The following is a 22,544-nucleotide window of genomic DNA, read 5'->3' as shown; positions in this document are numbered from 1 at the left end:
AGTTCTGAAGTATTCAAAGCAGCTGAGAACTTGAGAACCGATCTAAATGTGTTTCTTCAGATATCAGGAGCTGGTTGAGTGGTCTTGCGAAAGCTTCGCAGTTCTGTCCGACACGAGAAAAATGGCAACTGTCTTACCTTCTGCTCTCCTCCGGCAGCATTAAAAGCTCTGCAGACAGAAAAGTAGAGAAAGAATTTGCTTAAGCTCATTCATAAAAATGACTCATTTCACTGCAATGCTTAAAATGTTAACTAAGGGCAGTCTAACAGACAGACAGATATTTGTGCCAAACACAACAAGACTCATGGGAATTAAATCGGTTCTTTCTGGCTCCAAATCCCATTTTGTCAGTCTGAATGGAATGTTGCAGCTGTAAGTGTGAATTAATACCTGATGGTTGTCCAAATAATTTTGAACAGACACATGTGACTCAAACATGTGGAATAGCAATGTATCAGATTGGGGGGGGGTTCTGGTTAATGAAGTCTTAAACACTCAAATCAGACCTTAAAAACACCTTTTCCAACTATGCTTTTACTTTTTTTCCCTTTGTCTCATTCTTCTTGTATTAACAATTAACAAAAACATTTAAAATGCTACTTTGAAGTACCCTAAAGCATCACATAAACATGAACATGGTAATCATACAATCACAGAGTTGAATAAATAAGGTGTTGGGTGTTGGGCTCCAAATATCAAAGCACCATGGTTATTACCATCCAATACCATCACTGTACTCAAGATAAGCACTGTATTCAAGAACATCTGGCCTAAACTGGACCATCTAGGTTAGTTTGACTAGGCAGGAAAAATAGTTGCATTCCATCTGTGACCTCCCCATGAGTCTGCATTTCCTGAGCCTATACACCACTTCCTGTGACAGCGATGGTTTGCTTTTGCACAGTGGCCTGCTTACAGATAGCCATTTAGAGAGAAAATGTAGAAGAAAATAGCACAACAAGGCTGTTTTACAAGAGTTATCCATTCCAGGAAATGGCAGAGGAAATGAACAGTGTCCAGTGCAAATGACAATATATACTGGCAGTTGCAATATATAGCTGAACTGTATATTCTATTTTCAATCTGTTTTCCTGCAAGGTAGGTAGGAAGGTAAACAAGCAAACAAATAAATAATGCTTGCAAAGTTTTCCTAAAATGCATTACACCAGCTTTTCTTCACTTTGTACTCAAAGATTACATTTTCAAAAATCAATATGAAATTGAATTTGCAAGTCATTTTCCATCTATTACATGACAGTAACAGTAGTTTAAGCCTAAACAACTATTTGTCTATTAGTAAACAGCCTGTGCAGCCTATGTAAATGTTAGCAGACAAGGAAACCTGTAACACGGGCAAAAGCAAGTTATTGCATTTCGACAAGATTACAACAACAGAGACAAATCCATTCTGATTTCGAATTAAACTTAATGCTTTAAAACAAACACTGACCCAAAGCACACATGAAGGGCAAACCAGGACAACCATCTAAAGCAACAAAGCTAAAAAGAGACTTTGTGTTTCAAAGAACCGTTGCAAACCACAATTGAAGAGGTTGCCCAAATGGCTATCAAAGGCCATGTAAACCAAAACTACACCACCCTCTGTAATAAAAGTATATTCCGGAATAAATACAGACATGCTCAGACGTTTGTCTTCAAGCATGCCTTTCCATGGGATGCAAACACTGTAATTTATCCGTGATTGACAACAACAGACAGACACCCTGACATGTCTGACAACCAAAGCTCCCAAAACAATAGTCAGGATACTAGTCATCTATCAGCGTACTGGGCAAAGAGGTAATTATGAACTTTGATAAACAGATGTTTTCACAGTTATGTCACAACAAACTCCACAAAAAAAATGACATCTAACCATCGGCGATATGACTCGAGGACACGCCCACTCTCACCCACACATCCAATCAGCTCATTTCGTCTCCCAGCATTCCAAAGATGTGGCCTGTGACAAAGAGCTGTCTGGAGAATCGCAAGTCTCTGCATCGTGAAACATTTTATGACTAAACCGACCTCATTCATGTCCTCCCTCATTCTAGAGGACATTTTATGTGCATTTTGTGTGAAAATTACCTCTCTTTGACCTGAAACAGCCCTAAGAATTGACGGGGTATTTAATCTTACGAAGAAGTGTCAAGAAAAAGTCATATTTCACCCTAAAATGACAAAAATATATACAAATGTATCAGAAAAATAAAACGGTTATATTGTGAAATATTATTGCAATTTCTAATATTGGTTTCCAATTTTAATATACTTTAAAATGTTATTTATTTCTGTGATGCAGTGCTGAATTTTCATTAACCATTACTCCAGTCTTCAGTGTCACATGATCCTTCAGGAATTATTCTAATAAGCTGATTTATTATCAGTGTTGGAACTATTGTGCTGCTTAAAGCAGCACTATGTAACTTTTAGCGCTCTAGCAGTTAATAAACAGAACTGCACACATCCCGCAGAAGAACATTCCAACCAGAGCTACTTCTCTAAGTTTATGTCTATGGCGATTCACGCAGGTATGTGTTACTCCGCAGCGGTGACGACCCGACCAGGCTACAATAGTCCAAATATAAGTACTTATTATAAGTGTACCGTAGTGATTCGGAATAAGACAAAAACGCGGTTTGGAAGATGAATTCATGATGTACTCGCTCATTATATACATTTTGCAAATTTTGAACACAGAAAAAGTTACATAGTGCTGCTTTGATGAAATTGGGCTCACTAAAGTGAAGTTAGTTCAGAGAAAAGCATTATTTGTTTGTTTTTTGTATTTTCTTGTCATTGATGTATCTAAATTCAAATGTCTACTATCAAACTTATGAAAAATAAAATTGCTGAATCAGTATTTGACTAAATGAAGATTCTTCGAACTAAATGACTTTTCTTTAACCATTTACTTCATTTTTGTAGTGAGTCTGCAGACCAGAACACACACATACACACACACACACAAACGTTTAACAAAAATATTGTATAAAATTTAATTTATATATTAATTAACAATTATAAAAATATAATAATAATATTATAATATATATTTTTTTAATTATAAAAAATTATATAGTTACAGCTAAAAATTCTATAGTTAAAATTTTTTATGTAAAAGTTATAAGTTCATTAACTTTTGCTGTTATAGTATGCGCACATGGCCCTACTGGGAAATGCAGATTCAACCAAACCAAAAAATTGTTGAAGGGAGGTTTAAACAAGACCAAAAGCAAGATGTTTAACATTTGAATCAGACAGGCAAACAGACAAACCACCCAAACCTCCGCAATATACTGCAACCAGCACATGAAAGTCAAAAGAGCCATGAAACTTACATGAGAATGAGTTATGAATGATCTATGAAGCACTGTGTGTTTGAGTGAAATCACACTAGTTGAAAGCTGAAATGAGTATGTGTGTGGGAGCTAACTTAGATATGCTTTGGGGACAAAATTATTCCAAGAAATAAGTTATGAGTGAAAAAGTTTTCTTTCAGGGGCTATATATAAATATATAATGACCTCACATAAAAACAAAAACATCTATGGCAAGAGATTTAGATGTGTGCGTTTAGCTAGTGTGTCTTTGTGTGTTTGCTCAGTTCTGAAGTATTCAAAGCAGCTGAGAACTTGAGAACCGATCTAAATGTGTTTCTTCAGATATCAGGAGCTGGTTGAGTGGTCTTGCGAAAGCTTCGCAGTTCTGTCCGACACGAGAAAAATGGCAACTGTCTTACCTTCTGCTCTCCTCCGGCAGCATTAAAAGCTCTGCAGACAGAAAAGTAGAGAAAGAATTTGCTTAAGCTCATTCATAAAAATGACTCATTTCACTGCAATGCTTAAAATGTTAACTAAGGGCAGTCTAACAGACAGACAGATATTTGTGCCAAACACAACAAGACTCATGGGAATTAAATCGGTTCTTTCTGGCTCCAAATCCCATTTTGTCAGTCTGAATGGAATGTTGCAGCTGTAAGTGTGAATTAATACCTGATGGTTGTCCAAATAATTTTGAACAGACACATGTGACTCAAACATGTGGAATAGCAATGTATCAGATTGGGGGGGGGTTCTGGTTAATGAAGTCTTAAACACTCAAATCAGACCTTAAAAACACCTTTTCCAACTATGCTTTTAATTTTTTTCCCTTTGTCTCATTCTTCTTGTATTAACAATTAACAAAAACATTTAAAATGCTACTTTGATGTACCCTAAAGCATCACATAAACATGAACATGGTAATCATACAATCACAGAGTTGAATAAATAAGGTGTTGGGCTCCAAATATCAAAGCACCATGGTATTACCATCCAATACCATCACTGTACTCAAGATAAGCACTGTATTCAAGAACATCTGGCCTAAACTGGACCATCTAGGTTAGTTTGACTAGGCAGGAAAAATAGTTGCATTCCATCTGTGACCTCCCCATGAGTCTGCATTTCCTGAGCCTATACACCACTTCCTGTGACAGCGATGGTTTGCTTTTGCACAGTGGCCTGCTTACAGATAGCCATTTAGAGAGAAAATGTAGAAGAAAATAGCACAACAAGGCTGTTTTACAAGAGTTATCCATTCCAGGAAATGGCAGAGGAAATGAACAGTGTCCAGTGCAAATGACAATATATACTGGCAGTTGCAATATATAGCTGAACTGTATATTCTATTTTCAATCTGTTTTCCTGCAAGGTAGGTAGGAAGGTAAACAAGCAAACAAATAAATAATGCTTGCAAAGTTTTCCTAAAATGCATTACACCAGCTTTTCTTCACTTTGTACTCAAAGATTACATTTTCAAAAATCAATATGAAATTGAATTTGCAAGTCATTTTCCATCTATTACATGACAGTAACAGTAGTTTAAGCCTAAACAACTATTTGTCTATTAGTAAACAGCCTGTGCAGCCTATGTAAATGTTAGCAGACAAGGAAACCTGTAACACGGGCAAAAGCAAGTTATTGCATTTCGACAAGATTACAACAACAGAGACAAATCCATTCTGATTTCGAATTAAACTTAATGCTTTAAAACAAACACTGACCCAAAGCACACATGAAGGGCAAACCAGGACAACCATCTAAAGCAACAAAGCTAAAAAGAGACTTTGTGTTTCAAAGAACCGTTGCAAACCACAATTGAAGAGGTTGCCCAAATGGCTATCAAAGGCCATGTAAACCAAAACTACACCACCCTCTGTAATAAAAGTATATTCCGGAAGAAATACAGACATGCTCAGACGTTTGTCTTCAAGCATGCCTTTCCATGGGATGCAAACACTGTAATTTATCCGTGATTGACAACAACAGACAGACACCCTGACATGTCTGACAACCAAAGCTCCCAAAACAATAGTCAGGATACTAGTCATCTATCAGCGTACTGGGCAAAGAGGTAATTATGAACTTTGATAAACAGATGTTTTCACAGTTATGTCACAACAAACTCCACAAAAAAAATGACATCTAACCATCGGCGATATGACTCGAGGACACGCCCACTCTCACCCACACATCCAATCAGCTCATTTCGTCTCCCAGCATTCCAAAGATGTGGCCTGTGACAAAGAGCTGTCTGCAGTCTCTGCATCGTGAAACATTTTATGACTAAACCCACCTCATTCATGTCCTCCCTCATTCTAGAGGACATTTTATGTGCATTTTGTGTGAAAATTACCTCTCTTTGACCTGAAACAGCCCTAAGAATTGACGGGGTATTTAATCTTACGAAGAAGTGTCAAGAAAAAGTCATATTTCACCCTAAAATGACAAAAATATATACAAATGTATCAGAAAAATAAAACGGTTATATTGTGAAATATTATTGCAATTTCTAATATTGGTTTCCAATTTTAATATACTTTAAAATGTTATTTATTTCTGTGATGCAGTGCTGAATTTTCATTAACCATTACTCCAGTCTTCAGTGTCACATGATCCTTCAGGAATTATTCTAATAAGCTGATTTATTATCAGTGTTGGAACTATTGTGCTGCTTAAAGCAGCACTATGTAACTTTTAGCGCTCTAGCAGTTAATAAACAGAACTGCACACATCCCGCAGAAGAACATTCCAACCAGAGCTACTTCTCTAAGTTTATGTCTATGGCGATTCACGCAGGTATGTGTTACTCCGCAGCGGTGACGACCCGACCAGGCTACAATAGTCCAAATATAAGTACTTATTATAAGTGTACCGTAGTGATTCGGAATAAGACAAAAACGCGGTTTGGAAGATGAATTCATGATGTACTCGCTCATTATATACATTTTGCAAATTTTGAACACAGAAAAAGTTACATAGTGCTGCTTTGATGAAATTGGGCTCACTAAAGTGAAGTTAGTTCAGAGAAAAGCATTATTTGTTTGTTTTTTGTATTTTCTTGTCATTGATGTATCTAAATTCAAATGTCTACTATCAAACTTATGAAAAATAAAATTGCTGAATCAGTATTTGACTAAATGAAGATTCTTCGAACTAAATGACTTTTCTTTAACCATTTACTTCATTTTTGTAGTGAGTCTGCAGACCAGAGACAGAATTGGCAGTGGAGGGCCTGTGGTCGACTGTAGAGGACTGGTAGAGAATGAAGGGTGAGTCAACTGTTTGTCTTAGAGGATGGGGTTTTTTTTTGTTTGTTTTTTTTTTTTTTAGCATGGACTGGCTACCTGCCCAGATAAAGCACTTTATTTGAGCTTCCTAAAGATCTGTTAGTTTCACAGTTCATCACTGTTTTGATCATCAATACCAAGACCCATTGAAATGTTTGTGTGGCTGTATGTGTTTTAACAACTGCTCTGTATGTGTATGTTTCAGGCCTGTCTTTGAAGACTCGGGACCCGGGCGACCTCTCAGCTGCTTCATGGAGGAGCCCATGCCATACACAGATCCTACAGGAGCCGCTGGTGGGGGCAACTGCCGTGCACTTGAGTCGCCCAATCAGGAGCAACGGCTCCAAGCACAACGCATCAGAAACCAAGATTCCAGAGGGCATGCACACACCCCCCAAAACAGACCACACGGACCCCAATCCCCTGACCTCCCTGAGGGCTATGGTAAGATAGAACGTTAGAAATAGGTCAGGATGGTCGATTAGTAAAAATGTAGCCGATCTGATTGTTTTAGCTTATTATTTTGTATCTGTGCTTTAAAACACAAAACTGGTACTGCCATCAGAGCACTACTTTTATAACAAATTCACTTTTTTCAGCACACTTCAACTTGCCTGGTGTGAGCAATTTTCCTGTCATTATGTATAATCTGCAGGCCAGTGGTTTTTTTTTTTGAGGGCTTGTCAGTTTTGTGCAATAAGGTATAAACAGATTTATATAAATATTTAACTATAAAACTGTCGTTTTGCACATCCCCTGTGCGTATACCTGATCTCTTACCCACAGTACTGCTGGAGTCCATTGAGACTAATACAGCTTAGCGATCAGGGTAGAGGCTACTAAAGTGCATTGAACTGGAGAGACTGAGCTCTGAAAGGAGTCTATTCACTCTGGCACTTTGGCCCGCATTACACAGGTGGATCGGCTGTGGTAAAGCCCCTCATTGGAGTGTAACCCTGCCTGACCCTGTTGGTGTTGTGGTCGAGTCCTCTACCATAACCAGTGGACGGCGCCAGTGTAATTAAATCTCAGACTAGACATGCCACACTAGCTGTGTGCCGTCTGAGAACTGGAAGCTCAGCATCCTGTTGCAGTAGCCCTTATTACCATCCAATACCATCACTGTACTCAAGATAAGCACTGTATTCAAGAACATCTGGCCTAAACTGGACCATCTAGGTTAGTTTGACTAGGCAGGAAAAATAGTTGCATTCCATCTGTGACCTCCCCATGAGTCTGCATTTCCTGAGCCTATACACCACTTCCTGTGACAGCGATGGTTTGCTTTTGCACAGTGGCCTGCTTACAGATAGCCATTTAGAGAGAAAATGTAGAAGAAAATAGCACAACAAGGCTGTTTTACAAGAGTTATCCATTCCAGGAAATGGCAGAGGAAATGAACAGTGTCCAGTGCAAATGACAATATATACTGGCAGTTGCAATATATAGCTGAACTGTATATTCTATTTTCAATCTGTTTTCCTGCAAGGTAGGTAGGAAGGTAAACAAGCAAACAAATAAATAATGCTTGCAAAGTTTTCCTAAAATGCATTACACCAGCTTTTCTTCACTTTGTACTCAAAGATTACATTTTCAAAAATCAATATGAAATTGAATTTGCAAGTCATTTTCCATCTATTACATGACAGTAACAGTAGTTTAAGCCTAAACAACTATTTGTCTATTAGTAAACAGCCTGTGCAGCCTATGTAAATGTTAGCAGACAAGGAAACCTGTAACACGGGCAAAAGCAAGTTATTGCATTTCGACAAGATTACAACAACAGAGACAAATCCATTCTGATTTCGAATTAAACTTAATGCTTTAAAACAAACACTGACCCAAAGCACACATGAAGGGCAAACCAGGACAACCATCTAAAGCAACAAAGCTAAAAAGAGACTTTGTGTTTCAAAGAACCGTTGCAAACCACAATTGAAGAGGTTGCCCAAATGGCTATCAAAGGCCATGTAAACCAAAACTACACCACCCTCTGTAATAAAAGTATATTCCGGAAGAAATACAGACATGCTCAGACGTTTGTCTTCAAGCATGCCTTTCCATGGGATGCAAACACTGTAATTTATCCGTGATTGACAACAACAGACAGACACCCTGACATGTCTGACAACCAAAGCTCCCAAAACAATAGTCAGGATACTAGTCATCTATCAGCGTACTGGGCAAAGAGGTAATTATGAACTTTGATAAACAGATGTTTTCACAGTTATGTCACAACAAACTCCACAAAAAAAATGACATCTAACCATCGGCGATATGACTCGAGGACACGCCCACTCTCACCCACACATCCAATCAGCTCATTTCGTCTCCCAGCATTCCAAAGATGTGGCCTGTGACAAAGAGCTGTCTGGAGAATCGCAAGTCTCTGCATCGTGAAACATTTTATGACTAAACCGACCTCATTCATGTCCTCCCTCATTCTAGAGGACATTTTATGTGCATTTTGTGTGAAAATTACCTCTCTTTGACCTGAAACAGCCCTAAGAATTGACGGGGTATTTAATCTTACGAAGAAGTGTCAAGAAAAAGTCATATTTCACCCTAAAATGACAAAAATATATACAAATGTATCAGAAAAATAAAACGGTTATATTGTGAAATATTATTGCAATTTCTAATATTGGTTTCCAATTTTAATATACTTTAAAATGTTATTTATTTCTGTGATGCAGTGCTGAATTTTCATTAACCATTACTCCAGTCTTCAGTGTCACATGATCCTTCAGGAATTATTCTAATAAGCTGATTTATTATCAGTGTTGGAACTATTGTGCTGCTTAAAGCAGCACTATGTAACTTTTAGCGCTCTAGCAGTTAATAAACAGAACTGCACACATCCCGCAGAAGAACATTCCAACCAGAGCTACTTCTCTAAGTTTATGTCTATGGCGATTCACGCAGGTATGTGTTACTCCGCAGCGGTGACGACCCGACCAGGCTACAATAGTCCAAATATAAGTACTTATTATAAGTGTACCGTAGTGATTCGGAATAAGACAAAAACGCGGTTTGGAAGATGAATTCATGATGTACTCGCTCATTATATACATTTTGCAAATTTTGAACACAGAAAAAGTTACATAGCGCTGCTTTAAATCTTTTCCAAACCTGTGATACTTTTTCTTTCGATTCTTTGGTGAATAAAAAAAAAGTTAAAAAGAACAGCATTTATTCAAAATGGAAATCTTTTCTAACAATATAAGTTTTTACAATCACTTTTTATCCATTTAACACATCCTTGCTGAATAAAAGTATTAATTCCTTTTAAAAAAAATAAAAAATAAGAGAGGAAATTTACTGACCCCAAAACCTTTGATTAGTAGTGCATGTTGTAATACAAAATTTCTACTTTGAATAAACCGTGATATTACAGGTCCCCAAAAATATTAAGCAGCAAAAACGGTTTCCAACATTGAATATAAATCAGTATATTAGAATGATTTCTGAATGATCATGTGACACTGAAAGCTGGAGTAAGGCTGCTGAAGATTCAGCTTTGCTTCACGGAAATAAATTATATTTTAAAGTATGTTAAAATAGAAAACTTATTTTAAATTTCAATAATATTTCACAAAAATGTTTCTGTATTTTTGATCAAATAGATACAGCCTTGATGAGCATAAGAAACTTTTTTTTTTTTTTTTTTGTAATTTTAGGGTAAAATATGACTGTCTTGACGCTTCTTCATAAGATTTGCCAGTGCAAAGAGACAAATGTTGTACATATAATTATTGGAGTCATGCATGTACGAGCTAAGCCCCGTTTTATCGAGGGAGATGTATTTCTCATAACTCGAGCACAAGTTTTTATCCCTCTTCACTTAAACAGGCCATTACTAACCGCTACAAGCGCTTACCTATGTGATGACATATAAATGATTCTCGCACACACAAAAAAGGAAGAATACCACATCCATAGCTGTGGTTTGGACCATTAAACAGGCTCTTCGTCTTCTTGTGTTGATCACAGGGACGGCCTAATGACAGAGCAGGAAGGAGCGCATCTGTCACTCTGCAACTACACTCATCTTTCCCATTACTCATCTCTTAGCCACAGACATTAGACTCTTTCCACCAGTAGCTTCTGTTCTGTCTGAGGGCAGTAAGGTCCATTTCAAACTTTCCTTTTTTGGGCTCTTTTTGCAGTTTCCCAAAAGGAGTGCAACGTAAGCAATTTCAGAATTGCGTCCCGAGGCATTGGAGTTTTCCCATCTCCGTGCTGAAAAGCGAAGGTCAGCTCAAGTCACAGACTTACCACTATGTTTCCAAATTATCTGTTCTACCTTTAGCCCAGGGTCATCTGAGCCATCGGAGAGTTTTATTACGACACATTTAAAGATTTGTTCTATGCATTTAATACCGTCTGCACAAAACAAGAGGCCCAAAGATCTAGAGGTCATTTAATTCTGCTTAAATGCCACAGAAGGTACCATGCCAAGTTATCAGCATGATTGCTATGGCAACAAGCAAAAGACAATTTTATTTGGAGACGTGTTACTGCCTGTTAGATCAGCTCTCTAGACACAGTTTTGAGCCCAATCAAATTAAATTAAATTAGGAACGGTTTAAAAGTCAATTTTCAAAACAACAGACCAAAATTAGTAGCACAAAATATCACAACAGAGCGCAAGTGTGACTGCCCGGTTTTTAAGTGGCCTTGGTTTAGAAGTTTTTTTCCCCAATCAATTTAACATTTATGCATTTGGCAGATGTTTTACCCACAGCAGTCTTACTGTTCAACAATTTGTGTTGCTCCCTGACAACCAAACCTATGATCTTGGCATTGCTAGTGCCATGCGCTTCCAACTGAACTAAATTTTCTCCATAGGCATTTTTAAAAAAACAAAACAAAATCTTCATTAAATGTTCTAAGAACCAAACCAACCTTCTCCAAGATGAATCATGACGTTTGATTAAAAAAATAAAATTAAAAACATAGGAAAACAACAGTACATTATAAATATTGAGCCATTCATAATTATAATCTAATAATTTATAATAATAACATAATTATAACATAATTAATGTGCTTATATAATATATTTACTGCTATTTTGTATTATATATTATGGTATTTATTAATAATTTTAAGTTTTCATTTTAAATGTTTTGTTTAATTGCTTTTATTTATTTATTTCAGTATGAGCTTTAGGAATTTTAGTACTTCATCCTAAACTTATTTTATTTCAGTTAGTTGCCAAGGAAGCATTTCTAATTTTTGTATCTTTTTAAGTAATCTAATATTTTTAGATTTTATTTCATTTTAATATTAAAAACAAATCAAATTTTAGTTAACAATAACACAATGTATTTCACAATTGTTAAGCTACATGTTAATTAAAAAATAAAAATTCCAATGAAACAGTGCTATACCAATCTTGGAGCTTGTGGTAGGTTTGTTTTAGATGTCAGCACTATTTCAATATCTCTATGAAGAAAATAAATGTGATGTTTTACTTCTGGACTGGACTGTTGCACTCTATAGGCAATGCTTTTGGCATTCTGAACAAAATAATAGTAACCCACCATAAACACAGCTACATTAGCATGACTACCAAATAGGCATGGGCCGGTATGAGATTTTGACGGTATGATAACCTTAAGCAAAAATATCACTGTTTCACAGTATCACGGTATTGTCATTACAGCTCTAAAATGTGTTTTTTTAAATGACTGGGTTAAAAAAAAATTAACTTTTTCCAGCTGAACACAATACATTTTGTTTTTGAGCAACATACAGAATATTAGGAACAGTAGAATGTTTATTTTTTTCTTTGATTTGTTTCCTAAAAAGAAGAAAAATAATGACTGACATCTTTACTTAACCTAAATCTGTAATTACAGTTATTTAATTTTAGTTATATAATTCATATTTCATTTATATCATTTCATATCATTTAGTTAATATGCATAATTTGATTTAATAATAACCCAATTTGAAGCAAAAACAGAATGTTCTGACTAGCTTTGTGAAATTTTACTACATGCCTGAATGAAGCAAACAGCAGAAGCTCTGAATGAGATGCAGATTCACTCTCTGACAGCAGGAGGCACTTCTGGAACACCAGATACAGTGTTTCCTTGGTTACCGCTGTAGCTGCGCTAAAACGCTGCTTTAATATGAACTATACAGAGACGAGTTGAAAAGAAAATACCACGTAAACATTTCTGAAGACAGTCAGTTCCCCTCAGAAACAGTCATATAAACCTCCAAATCAATATTGAGGATTTTCTTCCAATAGTTTGTGCATCATGAACAGTGAGTGATCTGCCTGCTACAGTATTTTTCTCTGTGCGTCCATCTTCAACGTCTCTGGCCTGTGTTAACGGGAGTTTACAGACTTCATATTTTTACATAAATTACATTTTGGAAAACGATTGCATTACAACGCAGTTTGTGCAAGTCCAGAGACGAGTTGCTTGCAATAAGACAAAAAACGGCCGGTTGCCGATCGCGTAAGTTCCAGGGGAAGCTCCTTAAGTTTGGCCATCCTACACAGTACACACGTGGCATACCACAGCGCATACCACAGGAACGGTATAACGGAAAATATTAGTGGTTTTGAAACCGTGAGATTTTCAAATCGCGGTATACCTTGAAACCGGTAATCGGTCCATGCCTACTACCAAAATACTATTAACTATCTATTAACTAAAGTAAATAGTGTCTGACAATTCATTTTTTTCAAAGTCCAGGAATCTGCTCTTTGAAGGCTCTTTGATATCATCACAGTTGTAAATTGTCTGAATATCTTTGTTTTGTTGTTTCTAATGCACCACCGGTTGTAAAAATCACAGTCTATCTTTCAAGACTGTAATAAAAGGGTTAACAGTGAGGTATTAACCAAAGAACTAAATTTCCTGTGAACCCATCCTATCTCCCTGGGATACTGACACTCAGAGACGATGAGTAAGTGTGTGTGTGTGTGTGTACCTGCTCAAAGTGAGAGCGAGGGAGTCGGTTGCGGCTCTGATCTTGTTCTGTGCCTCCACATGGGTCATCTCCTCTGCGTTGGCATCAGAGATGGACACCAACCAATCCCCAACACCCACTCCGTCCTGGGCCGCCTTACCGCCTGGAGTCAGCTGAAACAGCCACAGAGAACAAACATTAGTCAGTCTGTATGTAATGAAGTGTCATAAGATGACTAACTATAAACATTTCAAATCTGAATCAGATTTGTAAATTTTTTGAAGAAAGTGCAAGTGGTTCTGAGAACATAAACACAATACATGGGTTTTGTGAGTGGTTGCAAGGGTACTCTAAAATAAAGAATGTTTTAAAGCACATTGCCAATTGGTTGCTAAGTTGTTTTGGGTAGTTACTAGGTGGTTTCTTAATGGCCAAAGCCAAAAGTGCTCACCCCAAGTCTCTATGGCTATTCTGGTCTCAACACATGGCACATCTCACTCATTCTATAATATGTAAATCTACAGGAATTTTTAGCTCGATTTCTCATCTGTCAAGTGAAAACCGTAAGTCTCATAGATTAACGTAACACACAACTCCTTAATAAGCTGCATAATTTTAGGTATCATTCCATTCTGTAGCATGCAGAAAGGAATCATCCTTAGCATCAATTAAATGTAAGACTATTAAAAAAACATTTTTTTGTTAATTTAAAAAGCTGAAATAAAATATAAATGTTGAAAAACTGAAATAAAAATATAAAACTGGAATGAAAATTAATTTATACAACTAATAAAAATTAGAAAAGCATAAAACAAAACTATTAAAAAGTCAATCAAAATGAAAACTGAAATTATACAAATAAAAGCACATTTTAAAATTAATTAAAATTATAATAGCATATAAATAATACCAAATTAACACTGGTAGCATTGTGCAGGACAAGTTATCCAAGTTTAATACACAAGGTTATCTTATTTATTCTTCTAACCCAAGTATGAACTATAGCATAGTGCATCAACACCACTAATATGAATCTCCAAAAGGAATAAACTAATTTATTTGATATCTAATAGCTGCTGAATTTGTTATAATTTGACCCAGATTCTGAATATGTCTAAATTCAGGGCTCTGTGTTTAAGTAGGCCAGCAGCAAAAGAGAAGATTAATAACATTTCTCTGAACCTGCAAACATGTCCTATCAAGTCCTTTGTCACCATTTAATTAAGAAAAAAACATTACTTTACAAGCATTCAAAAGCACTTTAGTTTCATCAGCTTGAATAAATGACACAAGCATTAGATTTAAAAGCAAGATCAGCTAAAAATGGATATTAGCCAACCACACCTCAAGTTGAGCTATTATTCATCTATTCAAATCCATGTCAACTCTAAAGCCACTGCAGAGAAAGAAGCAGCACCTTCCAATCAATCAAACTCAACCGCACAAGAACAAACACACCTGAGAGGAAGCAAAGTCTACAGCACAGACAAAGAACTCGCAACATACTGTTGGTAAACCCTTCATCATAACAAAAAGCCAGTCTAAAATAACCCAGCACTTTAACGCAGCATTGACTTTTACAGTCTTACTGTGCAGCATTTTCAGATAAGACCGACTTAGCATATAAATCACTCAGAAAAAGGCCAGAGGCATCGCCCAAAAGGGAAAGTGAAGAGAATGTAGGGAAATATGCTAGTGCCGGTGTTACATGGAAATGAACATTCAAATTTTGGAACATGGAAAATATTCTACTGCTGTCTGGGAAATGACGTTCTGTGTGTCAAGTCTAGGAACGCATGAGTCACATTCACATGTATATCCTTTCCTTGTGCTAAAGAAGTCACAGATTTACGTTTATCGCTTATTCACAATTGGAACAGCAAAACCAAAATGTGAACCTCCAAGGCTTAGTCAGCCTGTGTCTGATGTCTTCTGGGAAAATAAGACTAGTGACAGTTTCATATTACTGCAGAGCAAAGTGTGAACAACTTGAATGACACACACACTGATGATAAGGCACACAACCCAGACCCAAGATCCTGCCAAATTGATCTGCCATATAAAATTTGTGAACATTTATTCCAAACCATGCGAGCTCTGCCAAGTTCTAGAGGAATGTTCTGACCTATTGTTGATCTGGCAAGCAGTTCAGCAAGATTTCCGTTGGCGATTAACATTTGAGGAAGCTTTGCTCAAAACTCCCACAGAAACGATAAATAGGAAAGGTTAGCGTCCCACCCTAAAGTTAAAAGGTACACTCGTGAGGTTTTCTTGACCCAATCAGGGAGGATGCGTGTTAGCATTCCCATTCATTTCAACTGCAGTTGCTCTTCTTTTCTATGGCCATCAATGGAGAAACCTTGACACTGTGGACTCCAACAGCATCACCACATTTGGCCACAAATAAAAGCAACTCAAAATGTAAAATGCTGTGCATCATTAATAGCACTTAGTGTGTGTAATAACATAATAAGACATTTGGTGGTAACCCCCTAATGAGATCCAGCTTTTGCTGCTGGCATGTATTTGAATGCAATGTCTATATAAAGCTGTTAACATCTGCCCTGGACATTTCAGACTCCCTATCCCTCCATTCTCCAAGTTCTACCACATTTCCTGTCCCGGCCACCTGCTAGTCACTTCAACAAACATTTACAAAGTCTTCTCTGCGGAGTTCTGAATAGGAATCTGGAGTTGAACAGCACTGGGGAAGAGAACAAAAGTTATTGTCCTCGAGCCTCTGCCCTCAACAGCCTGTTTGAGACCATGCAAATATTTATGAAACATAAGAAGCATTGTGATGTCATCAGGACATCATGAGGAAATGGCTGGGGTCTGAATAACAGACTCGCAGAAAGTCCTCCACCAGGTGTAGCACTTTGGCAAGCATACAGGAAACAGACCAGACCACAAGAGGTCCTAAAGGGAGAATATATAAAAAAAATTAAGTTACACTTGAACCATTTAGAGAAAAAAGCCTAATTGTGATTTTCTTGATAAAAATTGTGATCACGATTTAAAAACGTTTGCGGTGCATGATGGTAGAGCTGCACAATTTGGCCCAAAATGTTGCAATTTCATATAAAAAATTTAATAAATACACTTATTTTTACAAGTTTTTTTAATTTCATCATTTTCAAATGTTAAACCATCAAGCTTTTATATTTTTATAAAACAAGATTTTGCTTTGAGAAAAACTCACCCTGCTTTTCTTTTGTTGACAACAGTCTGTTTAAGTGCTTTTTAATAGCTTTTTAAAAGTTGGGAAAGATGGTTGGTGCATGTTGTGTTCCCAAATCTGTTATAAGCAAAACAAATTGAGCTGCTTGAATAAATAAATAAATAATATTTTAAAAAGTGCCATGCACTATTTAAATATATATAAAAAGTGACAATTGCACTAAGAAAAAAATCGTGATTTTAGTCATATAGGCCTACTTCATGTATGAAAAAAGAATATTCGCAATGTTCTTTTACATTCAGTGGAAGCAAATAGTGACCAAAATACCCATAAATAGTGACTTTAAGCTCCAAAATAAAGTCAAAAAGTACCACATACATTAAGTCTGTGTGTTTTGAGGTATATTCTGAGCCAACAGAGCTTTTATGTTGCATTTGTCATTGTAGAGCTTAACATGCTCACTATTCACTTGCAATTGGATAGAGCTGACATGTTTCTGAAGGAATGCGAGTGTTGAAATAGACCTCATGAAGCACTGATCGCACTTTTCTCATTAACTCTATTGCATTTCCTTATGAGGTTGTGTTTGATGACTTTCTGTGTGCAGAGGTGGGGCTGTTAACCGACACAGAATTAGTGCAAAACTTCATTATGAGGATGAAAACACCGTGAGTGAGTGATGGGTTCATGCTATCTAAATGAAACCTGCGAAACGCATTGTTCATTTGTCAAACTGAAAAGTTAAAGGGAACAAATGAGATGAAAACATCATTTATAAGCAGCTAACAGCTTAAGCTGAAAACAAAACATGCCTATTACCCATCGCTACATCCAAGATGGAGGTCACTTACCCTGGACACAGTCAGAGGCATGTTGAAGTCCTTGCCTCCCTGAAGCCGAAAACCCCAGGGAGCAGGTCCGTTGAGCGTTACACTATATATATTCATGGCCTGAAGAGAAAACAAACACAAAAGAAAGATTATCGTCCCAGTAATATTATTATAAGTTATTCAGAGCTCCTAACAAAGCTGAAACCAAACATTCCAGACCCACACACATGAACCGTGTCTGGTATGCTGTTGACGTCTGACTGTCCGTGACTTAAACCCAACTAACGTTTTGAACTGGAAGGTAGATTGAACAATTATATTGTTCTTATAGACTTTTGTGAAGCTGGTTTAAAAAAAATTGTTCTGTGGAAAGCGCTATACAAATAAAGTTGACTTGACAATTCAACGAAAGTTAACAGTACTGAAACCATTAGAAAACACTTTTATTCCTGAGTGCCCAATTGATCAGTTTATATATATATATATATATATATATATATATATATATATATATATATATATATTATACTATTTCAAATGCTCTTTGGGAAAAGGTCAGTACTTTACTGTATTTTATTTATTTATTTATTACATGCTTTTATCCAAAGTGACTTACAAATGAGGACAACAGAAGCAATCAATTGTAGTATTAAAACAACTAAAAACAGATCCAAAACTAAAAGCTAAAACTTTATAAATACTACCTATACACATTTTAAAAATAAAGAGATTAAATAAAAGTGACAAATGCATACAACAAAATTTCAAAACTTAACATTTAAATGAAAAACAAAAAAAAATAAAGCTAAAACCAATTCAAAATATTAAAGAACAAAAGGTATAAGAGTATAATAATGATTCTAACATAACACTAAGCCAAACACCAAAAAACCAACTACATTATATGTGTATGTACAACCACACACACATACATATATACTGTATATGTACATGCACATTTATAAATTCAATATATATATTATTTCATTTCAATTTAGTTTGTTGAAGTATTAAAATAACTCAAATTAAATTAAACTGAAAACTTAATAAAAGACCTATACAGACATAATAAATTCAGACATAATGTAACTAAAATTTAAATAAATAACAAATACAAATAATACAAGTCAAATGACAGTAGTTTATAAGTAATCCTAAAAAAAATATTTAAAAAATATAAAAAGTATTTTCAGGTACTTTAGAGATCACTGAGGTGTAGGAAGATCTCAGGATCATGGAACTTTAGCTAGTATCAGAGAACTGCTCTGACATAAATACATTCAAATGTCATGCTCCTTAAAGTGGGTGTACCATCCCTTTTATTCATGTTACAGTGTGTGTGTGTGTGTGTGTGTGTGTGTGAATTTATAGCAGAGAGAGCTACAAAGACATGTCAAGTTAAATATTCAATGTTGGAATGTTCCTGGTTCAATGCAGGTTAAGCTCTTGTTGACTTTTTCCTCAGAAACAAGATCGTATTTACAGTAATGCACTTAGAATTTGTACTGAAGGGATGATCAAATTGATTTTCTATGGTAATCGACAGCATATGGTGTTGTATCTTTAGTCTTCTTGGTGTCATGAAAAACTGATTAATGTACTTGAACACTTCTTTTCATGTGCAGTTTGTGTGAGACTGACTTTCTTCTTATGTATCTCTCTCTCTCTTTCACTCTCCGGCTCCCATTTTTCTCTTCCTTTCATTTATCCTCTTTTCTTTTACTCTTCTACTGTCCTGCCTGTTTGTGCATTAGGATCGCTGATAAGGCTTTCTACAAACAGCCCAACTCTGATGCCATAGGCTTTGTGTATGTTTAATGCAAATCAGTGAAATTGCACATAATTGCACTCAGTTTCTTGCTTGCATCACATAGACAACCATTCAAAAGTTTGAGGTCAGTAAGAGTTTTTAAATGAAAAAATGTCCCATGCTAACCAATGCTGGATTTATTTAATTTAAAAAATACAGTAAAAACACACTGATGTTGTGAAATATTATTACAATTTAAAAGAGCTGTTTTCTATTTGAATATATTTTAAAATGCAATTTATTCCTCTGACGGCAAAGCTGAATTTTCTACAGCCATTACTTCAGTCTTCAATGTCACATGATCCTTCGGAAATCATTCTAATATCCTGATTTGGTGCTTCAGAGACATTTGTCATTATTATTGATGTTAAAAAGTTATTGCTTAATATTTATTTTAGAAATGCTTCTTTGATGAGTAGAAAGTTCAAAAGAACAGCATTTATTTAAAGTAGAAGTCTTTTGTAGCATTATAAATGTCTTTACTGTGACTTTTGATCAATTTAGTGCTTCCTTGCTGAATAAAAGTATCAATATTTTTCAAAAAAATCTTACTGACCCCAAAGTTTTGAACAGTGTAATTACATACATGCTTTATTTCTCATTTCATGTAGAGATAGACCAATGATCAGTTCCACCAACATTTTTAATGATGTTATTTCTTATTACTGGATGATGTTATTTCTTAATTTCTTATTAACAGGTCTGTAACTTCCACCTTTCATTCTTTCTTAACAGTTAGACATGCCGACCCAAAAAGATGAAATATTAATATCAAATGACTTCTGATTGGCTGTGATTGTCAATCAGTGTGTTTAGACCTGGTTAGGACAGAAAATAATGCTGGTCGATCTCTAATTTCATTTGATGTCTCAGATGATGACAAGTAACATGGCTCTTACCTAAGCATCTGTGAAGTGCTGGTTCTCATGATCTCATGGTTCTCTCCTCTCTGTCCATGTAGAGTGTCAGAGGAGGCCTTCCTCAAGGAGTGCGATGATGACAGTCCTGGAACAGAATGGGAGAAAGTGGCTCGTCTATGCGACTTTAACCCCAAAACCAGCCGTCAGACTAAAGACGTCTCTCGGATGCGCTCCGTTCTTATTTCTCTAAAACAGACGCCTCTGGTTCGCTAACGTAACTCCCTCTGGTCTTTCCTAGGCTTTCTTTCTGATCCCTCTTGCACTTTATTTTAGTGAGGCTGAACACTTTAACAGATTTAAGCTTTTATGTTTTTAAAAAGGGTCATTGAATGTGTACGTTTTACTGTATTTAAACTTCCTATTTATGTACCCTGGTCTTTGGCTGTTCCATATGTTAAAGAACATATTGTAAGTGTGCCTCGATCCATTGAAAACAAGTCAAGTTTTTCCCTTAATCCCAAGCTACATGAAAGGCGGCAGATGTAGCCAAAAGTATTTTGGTTAGCTTGCGAGTTATTTTTGTGATTGTCCCGTTTGCAGAGCCCACAAACCATTAGACAGCATTAATTCACTGGAACCAATAAGTATCTTTATTGCCTCATTTCACAGGAAATGGAAGTGTTTGGTTACATTCTACACATGAACACAGTTTAGTTACCATCTCTCACCCTATATAGTATTTTTTTTACAATTTATTTGTCTTCCTAAGTTGAATGTTGTGTTGTAATCAGTATCTGGGTTTGGCATTAACTGCGTTTGTGTATTTCTGTTCACTGCCAAGAGGGACGTTACATCTCTGAGCTTGCTAAGGTTCTTGTTTTATTATCATTTACACATTACCACTTTTCAATATTCAAATAGTTATTAGTTAAGTTTGCAGTTTTCGATTCAATGTGCATGTTGCCCATAAAAGCTTCTATTATACTTAAAATAGAAGAAATATTTTACAGATGAAGGAGAAATACTCCGATTTAACCTGCTAATATACCACTGTACAGAAATCCTTAATGGCACATGCCTGTGCTTACATAGCGGTTAATGTTTTCTGTTATGTTACTATATACATAAGGGACTAATAAGAAGTTTGAACCATGTGCTTTTCTAGTGTAGTTTGTAATTGTGGCCTCAGTCTACAGCAATGAATCATGTGCCTGAACCTTTTCTCACTGTGAGACTTACTGTCTTATCTGTAGGCCTTCGTCATTCAAAGCTACCAAAACCACTAGAAATAGAACGTAGCACATTAAGATAATGCAGGTAGTTGTATTTTTACATAAACATGCTGGAATTAGAACAATACCGCTTTTTATAGACCAGATTTTGAATTTGTAATCCTACTTGTTACTTAATGGCACATATATACAGGTTACAGATGTTAGGAGGCCTTTGTTCCATTGCAAATTAAATTTTAGTTGGCTTTTAAGATAACTTTTCATGCATATTACAACAAACGATGGTTAATAACCAAAGAAATCATCTGTAATTTGGGTTCTAATTTAACAATCTAGTGAAAATTAATTTGTCATTTAAAATTGGTTGGATTTCTCAGTCCCCTTTTATAGATCTCTTAGCCCTTACCCCGACTCCAAAATGTGTGTGCACCAGTGCAGACCATGCAATAATTATTCTGTATTCAATAACAAGTTAAATAAAATGAGTTCATTTAAAAACATATGCATTCAGACAATATTTATTGTGACTTTCAAAATGAGACTAACATTTATAACACTTGGAGATTTAAGTTAATATCAAGAATTCCCATTTTCTTTGCATACAATACGCAGCACCTTTAGTAGTCCATCTAAATACATACAGAAAATTGAGATACAAAAAAAAAAAGCAATGCAATGTTTCAAGCAAAGGTCATCAGCATGGAAAAGCAGGTACTATGCCTGCAACCAGGCAATGTTGTGACTCTTTAAATTAAATAGTGGGTAGTTCACCCAAAAAATTAAAATAATCATTTACTCACTCTCAAGTTGTGCCAAACTTGTCTGAGTTTCTTTCTTCTGTTAAGCACAAAAGATGATATACTGAAGAATGTGTGTAGCCAAGCAGTTGACGGTAGCCGATGACTTCCATTTTTTATTTATACTATAGAAGTCCATGGCAATCGTCAACTGTTTGCTTACCAACATTCTTCAAAATATCATCTTTTGTGCTTAACAAAAGAAAGAAACTCGTACAGGTTTGGCCCAACTTGAGAGTGAGTAAGTGATGACAGATTGTTTTCTTTTAAATGTGTGGCATA

The 22,544-nt window shown here is 35.9% G+C and overlaps 1 protein-coding gene and 1 long non-coding RNA gene across 4 annotated transcripts in view; one reads left to right on the top strand and one right to left on the bottom strand.

Annotated features, from left to right (window-relative positions):
* Positions 1-17,680, bottom strand: part of LOC107594933 (PDZ and LIM domain protein 7) — a 51,640-nt gene extending 33,960 nt beyond the window's left edge. For 2 of the 3 annotated variants that reach the window (XM_016285163.1, XM_016285164.1), the window contains exons 1-3: positions 17,585-17,680; positions 13,574-13,725; positions 3,746-3,776 (exon numbers count right to left, since the gene is read on the bottom strand). In XM_016285163.1, coding sequence (XP_016140649.1) covers positions 3,746-3,776; positions 13,574-13,725; positions 17,585-17,680 — 279 coding nt within the window. The remainder of the gene's footprint in view (positions 1-3,745; positions 3,777-13,573; positions 13,726-17,584) is intronic. The other variant, XM_016285165.1, reaches the window with a different exon arrangement.
* Positions 17,681-18,935: 1,255 nt separating this feature from the next.
* Positions 18,936-20,972, top strand: LOC107594932 (uncharacterized). Its single transcript, XR_001610214.1, has 2 exons — positions 18,936-19,371; positions 20,335-20,972. It is a non-coding gene; the product is annotated as an uncharacterized lncRNA (long non-coding RNA).
* Positions 20,973-22,544: the final 1,572 nt, after the last annotated feature.

The sequence above is a fragment of the Sinocyclocheilus grahami genome, unplaced genomic scaffold (genome assembly GCF_001515645.1).
Source record: "Sinocyclocheilus grahami isolate Dianchi unplaced genomic scaffold, SAMN03320097.WGS_v1.1 scaffold193.1, whole genome shotgun sequence".
Taxonomy (NCBI): Eukaryota; Metazoa; Chordata; class Actinopteri; order Cypriniformes; family Cyprinidae; genus Sinocyclocheilus; species Sinocyclocheilus grahami.
The sequence above is the reverse complement of the archived record's forward strand: the minus strand, read 5'-3'. Positions and strand labels throughout refer to the sequence as shown.